Source organism: Anoplophora glabripennis, unplaced genomic scaffold (assembly GCF_000390285.2).
Source record: "Anoplophora glabripennis isolate ALB-LARVAE unplaced genomic scaffold, Agla_2.0 scaffold31, whole genome shotgun sequence".
NCBI classification, from domain to species: Eukaryota; Metazoa; Arthropoda; class Insecta; order Coleoptera; family Cerambycidae; genus Anoplophora; species Anoplophora glabripennis.
This window is the reverse complement of record NW_019416897.1, coordinates 1719442-1729426: the sequence shown is the minus strand read 5'-3', so window position 1 is coordinate 1729426 and position 9985 is coordinate 1719442. Positions and strand designations below refer to the sequence as shown.

Sequence of the window (9985 nt, the reverse complement as noted above, 5' to 3'; positions counted from 1 at the left end):
ATAAGATAAGCAAAAATAGCAAAGGGTTGTTCGTCTGTTATGTTTCCGAGATCAAAAGGTAATGTTTCGAGTACTGTTTCAAACTCTCTTCAATTGTAAAGTTTCGGCTATGTTTCACTAAATAAGTTTTCAAGTGCTACATTTCTGTAATGAAACAGAAACGTTTCTAGTTAATGTTTCAAATGTTTAGTAAAACATCTCATTTGCAACATTTCATTTACGTTTCGTGTTTAGTGGGATCTTTCTCTTATTGTTTGTATATTTATTATACAGGGTGCCCGGAAATTACGAGAAGAAAATTTAAGAGGTCACTCTTTTCACAAAAATAATTCTAGTTCCTTTTACTATTTCTATTACGAAATATTAATGGAATTACATAACCTCAAGGACAATCTTTTTAAAATTAATAGATTGCAACAACTTTGTCTAATTATGCACTTTTTTCAATTTTAATGGTAATAAAGCGTATCAACGAAAAAAAATTTCAAAATTCTAAAGCCCCAAAGGTGTTAAAATACCAATTTACTTATGTTTTTTTCAAAAAATTAAACAGTTGAAGATCATTAAAATATTGTTTGTGTTCTATATCGATAACATTATCTGTTTTAGAGACAAAACGCGATTAATATTGAGGAGCCTACAGCTAAAAAATGTAAAAAAAATAGTTTAGAGAGTTGCAGATATTAAAATCCACTAAATATCTTTAATTACAATTATTATTCATTAATAAATATTGTGAAAAATAATGATAATTTACCTGAATTTAAGCGAAAATTGTAAAGTATTATCCCAAAACTCTAAATGCTTTTTTTTGGAAACTCTAATTATTGTTACAGATTTGGAACAACATGACTTTTATGTAAGACTTAAGACATTTCAAGATTCTTAACTAGAAACTTTTTCATATTTTGAAATATGTAAATAAAAAAGGAATTAAAAAATCATTTTTAGGTTATGTATTAGTTAATACTCAAATTTTGAAAAAGTGTTATAGGCAATTGGACCCGCTGTTATTTCTACGAATTACGACACTATTTGCTTTTTTTACCTAGACATATCATTGAATCTTCTAAGGATGTTCTAAACATCGCGTTAAAAATTATGTTTCAAATTTACCTACATCTTAAAAAAGAGTGTGCCATACCGTAAGCATAATTGTTGGAAAAATATTATACTATTCGAATACGTTAATGTAACCAATTTGTATTAGAATATATATTCTTTTTCATAGATTTCTTGTGCAGGCTTTTCTCAGGATAAGGTATCTGGTAGCTATGTGCTCCTTTATTTAAATGCACCCTGTACAATATATTTTAGTGGCATCCTGCACAGAATCAAGTACCTACTAACAATTCGATACCTTAGTGTGCGAATTAATCATGATTAATCAGATTCACAAAATCCATTATTAGAACACTGCATGCGATTGAAAATTGTTTAAAACAATACCGCAAAGCGCATCAATGAATTAAAAGTCAGTTAAATCGTATCACAAACATACTACAGACATTGCAGGTTGATGAAGCTAAGTGCCGTGAGGTGTGGTTACCGGGAGGATGTTATCCACTTTCACTGAAAAAATTACTTTCTTTATCACCTGGCCGGATGAAATACAGATGAATATTTCAATATAAAATATGCCAACGTGGTGTTTTCTTAACTTGGTAGATTTCCATGGCGGTTTTTTAAGATTATACTTATTTCACAATTCATTGTTGTCGCATTTAATAAACAATGAGGAATGAATAGATGCTATTACTAAACTGTTAGTGCACTGTAATTATTTCTTTGTGTAGATAGATGTATCTACTATCATTAAAAGACAACGGAATATCATGAATAATAATATATAATTATTTTCAATGTAATAGAACTGGTAAAATATATTTTCGTTTGAAATTAAATCCTGTAATGTTGCTATTTGGAAAATCGTGAGGGGTACAAAAATTGACATAAATTGCTTAATTTAGCGTACAATAATTTTCCGGAGACGAATCGAAAATATTTTTTCCAGTTTTAGCCTCAATTTAAGAAATTCTATTGTCTCTTACGATTTCCGAGGTAATATTGTTGTCGCATTCAATTGGAAGCATCCTGCACAAGACAACATTAATATTGGATCAAAGACTTACCATTCAAGTAACCAAAAACGTCTCCATTTTCTGTTGGATATGAATAATGTTCTCCAAAAATAACACGACATTAATTGTCAATTTTATTAGTATTAATATTTTATTTCTTCATTTCAGAATTGTCTAATACTCCTGGCTGTGTTAGTCGTGAACTGTACTGCCAAAGAGGAAGACGACACCAACGAAGTGTCCGTAACTCCTCCATCCATAAATTTGAACGTAAACTTCAGAAAAGCCCTTCTAAAAGCCTTGATAGAATTAGAAAACGAGGATAACAACGACAATCCCGATGAGGATTCAGAGAAAATCGTGGAAAAGGCGTCTGCTTCTGCGTTGTCGGTGTTCACTAACTCTGAAGGTGTGTCCACGACATCAACATCAGCAAAACCCATCACTAAAAAGACTGCAGAATCTCCTGTTTCATCTATTCTAGTTCAAAGAAGTCAGGCTGTCCAGCAGTCTCCCATAACAACGTTCGAAAAGGAAGAATTAGATCCATTCAACGACGCCGAGCAAATCCTGACCAGCGCTAGCAGCAGTTTCACTCTGCCTGATACAAATAGTCTTCGTTCCGATGGCGAATCCAGAAGTATAAATAAAATAGTGCCTAATATAGTTAAATACGACAAATTAACTACCACCGAGTTTAACAAAATTGAAAGTACCACAACTACCCCAACAAGTTCTACAGAAGAAAGTGAAGCTAAAGCGGAAGAAGTACAGTTCTTCTCAGCTCCCCTGGTAGTAGCTTTTACCGTTCATCAGGACGAACAAGGAGTTCCTAAAAAAGTTGAATCTATTCTCAGACCTGAGCAGAAAAAACAACAAGAAGAAAACATTTTGCAAAGAGAATCTAAATTAACTAAACCTGAAAAGATTCAAGTTGATTCTCAACTCGAGTTCCAGCAAAAACAAAAACTCTTAGAACAAGAAATCCTAAGGTTAAATTTGAACTTGAAACAGCAGCAGTTGCAAAATCAGCGACAACAAGAACTATTCCTTAGACAGCAGCAAGAACAGCTTAGGCTTAGAAACAACGCACAGCCTTTTCTTCCCATAGCAAATCCCACGTTTAAACAGTTCAATGGTGAAGTGAATACAGAGAAACCGATTGTAAATCAGTTCATTCAATTTGGACAATCGTTACCAACCAAACCTGCACAGCCATTCAATGCGGACACAACCAACAATAACAGCGGAGTGACTTTAGTTTCTAGCGTCGCTTACAACCCCATAATAGAAGCGGGAAAATTGCCTTTGAACGCCCAGGTGTTGCCAGTGAGGGGTCCCATCAACTTCCACACTCCCATCATTCAGACAGCTGGTTTCCAACAATTTCACTCCATACCTCAAGCAACATCGTTGGTTAACACTTTGAATCAACTACCAATAAGCCATCCTCAAATCTTTGTAACCGAACAAGAAAAAAGAGTACCTCTGGTAAATACTTTCCACCAGCTGCCAATAAACCAACCGCAATTCATTGTAACCGATCAAGGAAAGAGGACGTTCAGGCAAGAAGTAGGTACAGGGAACTATTTGAATAATGATCCCAATAGAATATCTCAATCATTTTCTATACAAAAATCAGTGCAGCCAACTAACTCTCAACCAATCAATCCGAATTTTACGCAATATTTTAATACTTTTTCTTTGGCTCAACCACAACAGGTAAATAGGATTTTTCGGTCAAGTCTGGAAGGTACCTTAACAGCGCCGCCTCAGCAGGTACAAAGTAACAGATTCTTTAGATCGAATCTGGGACCTCCAAGTAATTTTAATCATCCACAAAACAATAATTATCAACTAAGTAATTTACTGTACAACTCTGGGGCGCTTGGAAATAAAGTACCAGAAGATATCAATATAATTTCTAAGGTCTTGGCTCTTAATCATTCAGGTGGGAACCAGTATTTGAGTTCAAATTCGTATGGGAGGAAGTAACAGACGAACACAAGCTCCTTTTGGATGCGAATTATTTATTGTACATAATATTTAGTTATAAGTTATTTTATGAAGAAATTCGTAATGATTGAAAGAAATTTAAGCAAATATTCTTGGGCCAATTATATTTAAGATAAATATGTATATTTGTATATTTTTTTATGCAGCCATGACTGAATAAAACCATAAATTTTACAGTAAGACTTTATTATTAATATTATTCCTTAGCAGAGTGTACTCAAGTTATTCACCAACAGTTCAATTAAGAAGTCTTGTAATAAAATATATTAGAAAATCCATCATTAATTTCCAGTTATTGGCAATTCCTGATATAAAATTAGTTTTATTTATGTCTATACAATTTTTGTGGTTAATTTATTATTTTTTGGGATGCAGTATCTAATAAACATAGTACTTTCTTATGATTATTACAACACTTCTTTAGTTTTTCATAACGAAACAAATAGTCAGTTAAAACCTGGTACCTAAGAAATGTTCATATAATTAATTACTTAGTATTTATAACAATTGTTACATTTATCTAAGAAATATTTATATTAAGTATTTACCACTAATAAATATATTGTTGTTTTTAAAATTGCCTTGTTATTGTCCCATATCGAATTTAATTTTTATTCATGAAATGTATACTAGGTACATAATGTAACAAAAATGTGTGCTATCACTTTAATGTATATCCATTGTAGTTTTAGTTTAATAATTACAAAATCACATTTTTGATTAATGAAACAAAATGTCATTTGAAACTCTTAAATTCGATTACAATAACATCTTTTTTTATTCCTGTCGTAGAATAGCATAAAAATTTTGCCAGGTAGTTTATAATAGTTATAAAAAAAATAGGTAAAAGTTATATACTTATATACTTTTATACTATCAACAAATCACCCTGGTGTATTAAAATTGCCTATACTTCAAATTTAGAGGGGCTTGTAACTCCCGTATTTCAAATAAAATAAAATGCATATAACACTTTTCTATGTAGGAATAATTTCAGAAATCATAATTATAAATAAAAATATGTTTATTTTTAAATATGAAACCTCATGAGACAGAGTTAGTAGCACTTTTAAAATAGTTAAATTCAATTAGGTACCTACCTACCAATTTGCGATTTCTTCTTTCTGACATTAACTTTTAAACTATGGTAAGTTTAATAATTATCTCTATCTATCTCTTATCTTACTGTGATTAATATTATTAATAACCAAATCAGTTGCTATTAGTTGGCAATTACTGACAATTAGAAAGTGTTTTCAAGATATTATTTTTGACAACTTTATTTACTAGCTATTATTTATATGCCAACAGCAAAATTAGAACTCTGAGTTAATAATTAATCTCGTAATTATTTTCTCGATATATAGTGATATTTGTGTATTTCTTTGTAACAAAAACTTGTACAGAGCTGATTGATAATTTGAGTTTCCCTCTAAAATATTGACATCTCATTCCTTTTCCGCTCATGCGCCCTTTCTCCGAAGTTAGGCGATCTCTTATGTTGGGATTTGCTGAGTGGCGGATGTATTTGTAATTTATTATTACCTAAAACATCATTTAATTCTGTAATACTTAAAATGGTCCAAAAGAAGGTACGTTGCTTGTTTTACTTACACTGTACAATATTTCTCTACCGTATTTCAAAATTTTGGAAAAAAACAGGTTAATATTTCTAGATCTGTCGATATTTGTATTTAATAATTTTTGATTGAATTTGGGTTGTTTAAATCTATTTCTATGTATTAAACAACTTTTTTAAGTTAAATCTTATTTTAATTTTGACTATTAACAACATTTTGTTATTATTTATGTATTTAGGTTATGTTTATTACACGTTTTTTATATTATGCTCCATCTTGCACCATCGCTTTTAGAAATGTGCAGGGTTGTTTTAAATTATAATAAATTAAAACTAAATGGATTTATTATGATGACGACCGTATTTGCTATCTTAAGAGTTTTGCAGAAAACCTTACTACCACCAAAAAGTATGACTGACGTTCTATTATTTTTCTATTAGTGTTATATACTTTATTATTTATTGTTAACAGTTAGTTATTTGTTCTAGCCCAAGAAGAAGGTAGGAAAGAAGGTAGCTGCGGCTCCTCTGGCAGTCAAGAAAGTTGAACTAAAAAAGGAAGTCAATCCTCTTTTTGAAAAAAGGTCTAGAAATTTTGGGATTGGTATGTACGTTTTGGTAGTATTAATGAATATTGTTGAAAATATTTTATTTGTGCAAACGATATTGTGAAAAACTTTTTAGGGCAGGATATTCAGCCTCCAAGGGATTTATCTAGGTTCGTCAAATGGCCTAAATATATTCGTATCCAAAGGCAAAAAGCCGTTTTACAGAAAAGGTTGAAAGTTCCGCCTCCAATTAATCAATTCTCCCAAACATTAGATAAACAAACCGGTAAGAAATAGATTTTTCTGCATCTTTAAATAAGATAATGCCATATTCGTCCTAAATTTATATTTCCCAATGTATTAATCTTCTGTTACATTTTAGCTACCCAACTGTTTAAGGTTTTAGAAAAGTACAGGCCTGAGACAGAGCTCCAGAAAAGGAACAGGTTGAAGGCCAAAGCCGAAGCCAAAGTTGCTAAGAAAGAGGTTGCTCCAACCAAAAAGCCCAACACTTTGAGGGCTGGTACAAATACTGTAACAAAACTCATTGAACAGAAAAAAGCCCAGTTGGTGGTTATAGCACATGATGTTGATCCTATCGAGGTGAGTTTATTATTTCAGATATCATTTTTACTCTTCTATTTTAAATCAAATATTTTTTATGATTTTGGTTTTACATTATGTTAAAGGTTTAGCTAATTTAAATTAATTTTACAAATTTTTAGAATCTTTGAATTAGTAGCTTAATATCTTTGTTTTTATTATTAACCCTATAAATTTAAATATAGTGTGTTCCAGTTTGGTTTAGTCGCTGAGATTTTTTTAAATCAATCTGTATCGTTTTCATGTACAAAATTGTATTAACTCATTTTCAAACCCAAGTTTTTTTAATATCTTCGTTATACCTAAACCGCAAAACTGCTTCATGAAATTATTTGTTTGACGTCAACATTTTTTGAACTTGTAAAATCGCTGCAAAAGAAAATCGATATTATAAAGATTCTGTATGATAGTTAAGGGGTTGAAGTATGTGTAAGAAAATCAGTGACAATTAAAATATTTAACTTTAACCCCAGCATTGACGCAAAAAAAATAATTATATTTTGCGCTGAAATTAACAAATATCTCATGTCAAAACTATCAGAGCAATTTGGATCGGGTTTTGGGAATTCATTTTGTAATGCTTTAAAGTACTTAAATCCACTTTTATAGTAGAATTGGACAATTTCTTACCTGTTAGTTGAATGCTTCAAAAATCGCTCTATTTTGTAGGAAATTTCATAACAAATAATTTCATCAGTTAATGACCTTATCTCTAAACTGCATAGTTAGAGTTATATTCGAAAATGTGAAAAAAAACGTAATTTTTGCATTTTTTTATTTTTTGCTGCAAATATCACAATTTTTTTATGTACCGCGAACTTATATTTTCATTATATACAGGGTGATTCACAAATGGTGACCAAAAATGAAACCTTGTATTCTTTGGTGAATTTTAAGGGGTCTTTCCTATAAAGTTTTTATTTAGGACGCTTCATTAAACTTCAAAAAATATTTTAATTTTTTTAAATAATTTGAAAACTATTAAGAGAAATAATTTGAAATTGAGCACATGTATTTATGTAAACATTGTCCAATATCTGAGGGTTTTTCCTAAAATTTCTCCAGTGGCGGAGATACATGGTATCAGTGGCATATTTTTCTAAATAAAATAGTACGCCACTGCTTTACGGTAACAATCACGATATTTTCGGATTCGTATTTCAGTTTTCTACAAATTACTACTCTCATGTTTTTCGAGTAAAACTTATAAAACCAACTGAAAACACTTTTGTTTAAATGACATGACAAGCACTAATCATTCAGTTATGTATTCGAATAAAGAAAATTCATAACATTAGTCATCATTTTAATGATTTTATTTGAGTAAATGCTCACAAATATCTCCATTTCCACGAACACAGGCCCGCATTTGTTTAGTAACGAAAATGTAATTTGTTCGAAATTTATTGTTGCTTGAATCTGATGAAAAGCATTAGTTGCTATCACAGCCCACTATGTAATTTTAAAAAGCATTATATTCGAATATCGAAGTGTGTTCTCGGTTAATTTTTTAAGTTTTACTCGAAAATCAGGATTTTTTTGAAAAACATAAGAGTAATAATTTGTAAAGATTGAAAGGCGAATCTGAAAATATCATGGTTATTACCATAAAACAGTGGCGTACTATTTTATTTAGAAAAATATGCCACCGAAACCTTTATTTCCGCCACTTGAACATGTAAATTTCAGAAAAAGCTCTCAAATTTTGGACAATGTTTACATAAACACGTGCCCAATTTCAAATTATTTCACTTACTAGTTTTTAAATTATTTAAAAAAATTTTAAATATTTTTTGAAGTTTAACACCCTGTATCTTTTTAACGAAGCGCCTTAGATAAAAACTTTATAGGAAAGACTCCCCTTAAAATTCACCAAAGAATATGAGGTTTCATTTTTGGTCACCATTTGTGAATCACCCTGTATATTATTTGTGAATGTGAATATGTAGTGTTCCTGAACTATATGGCATACTGATGACATCAAATAAGTTCAAAACCGGTCTATGCCTTGTGATTCTGCTGAGGAATGTTGTACATTAGATATTGCGGGTGTAATTCAATGGTGAATGAGGCTGTAGTCCACAAAGTAGTTGTTTCTTATAATAAAGAAAAAATTATTGCACATTTTCAGTGTCAAAAAAAGTTCGGATCATATGGAAATAACTTTCCTTATTGTATTTTAATAAATACCAGTATTTTTGATGAGTTTTTACTAATCCCTTTATAGACAATAGAAATTGGTATGCATTTTTTACTTTAAACTTTACTACTAAATGTCATCCATATAATCAATAATAACAGCTTTGGTAACAAAGGTTTACAAAAAATGTGACCTCAAAAACCTCAATACGGCCCTATACGATCGGCTAAGAAAAATCTCATTAGTTTTTGAGATCTCCCTTTGATTTAAAGATTCACTCCAGCTGGAAAACTTTGTATAGATTATTAAATCTTCACACATGATGCTATGAATTTCTTCACCTGAACGTTACTTTAAAAATAAAGTGGTGAGCATGAAGAAAAATGACACTGATTTAAGTAAAAATAAATTAATATTAAATGAGCTACTGTTTTCTCTTATATGCATAACTATATATCATCGCTTCGCATTTTGCAGTTGGTACTTTTCCTACCCGCCCTCTGCAGGAAAATGGGCGTCCCTTACTGCATCGTCAAGGGAAAAGCTAGGTTAGGTCTCCTTGTTAGGCGTAAGACTTGCTCTTCCATTGCGTTGACTCAGGTCGACTCTGGTGATAGGTGAGTTTAAAAAATATAATAGTGAGGAGTCTTAAAGATAGGCAAAAAAATTAATTTTCTCACTTCTCTTTCGAATATTTTTAATTCACTAAAAATTTCTCATTTGGGGAGGGGCTGCGTATTAATACGATGTGCACGTCAACAACAAATTGTATTTAATCGTTTTGTAGGTCCAACTTTAATAAGATCGTGGAAGTGATCAGGACCAACTTCAATGAACGCGCCGACGAAATCAGGAGACACTGGGGAGGTGGTATCCTGGGTTCAAAGTCTGCGGCCCGCATCGCGAAGATCGAACGTGCAAGGGCGAAGGAGTTGGCCCAGAAGCAGGGTTAATTTTTCTTGTTCTGTGACAAGATTTGTAATAAATAAATCATAAAATGTTACCAAGTCTTTGGTTT

General features: G+C 31.2%; 2 protein-coding genes across 2 annotated transcripts in view; both read left to right on the top strand.

The window, feature by feature from the left end:
• The window catches only part of LOC108905691 (putative uncharacterized protein DDB_G0291608), a 16202-nt gene extending 11661 nt beyond the window's left edge, over positions 1-4541 (top strand). The window contains exon 2 of the mRNA XM_018708673.1: positions 2250-4541. Coding sequence (XP_018564189.1) covers positions 2250-4076 — 1827 coding nt within the window. The 3' untranslated portion in view covers positions 4077-4541. The remainder of the gene's footprint in view (positions 1-2249) is intronic.
• Positions 4542-5565: 1024 nt separating this feature from the next.
• On the top strand, positions 5566-9985 carry LOC108905739 (60S ribosomal protein L7a). Its single transcript, XM_018708744.1, has 6 exons — positions 5566-5689; positions 6166-6280; positions 6361-6510; positions 6607-6827; positions 9445-9584; positions 9755-9985. Exons 1-6 carry the CDS (start codon positions 5675-5677, stop codon positions 9918-9920), a joined length of 807 nt encoding a protein of 268 aa, XP_018564260.1. The 5' UTR covers positions 5566-5674; the 3' UTR covers positions 9921-9985.

Bases quoted from the DNA above. Each gene is read 5' to 3' on its own strand.
- LOC108905739 (XM_018708744.1), top strand. The intron at 6,511-6,606 runs GTAAGAAATAGA...GTTACATTTTAG, and splicing joins AACATTAGATAAACAAACCG to CTACCCAACTGTTTAAGGTT. The intron at 6,828-9,444 runs GTGAGTTTATTA...CGCATTTTGCAG, and splicing joins ATGATGTTGATCCTATCGAG to TTGGTACTTTTCCTACCCGC.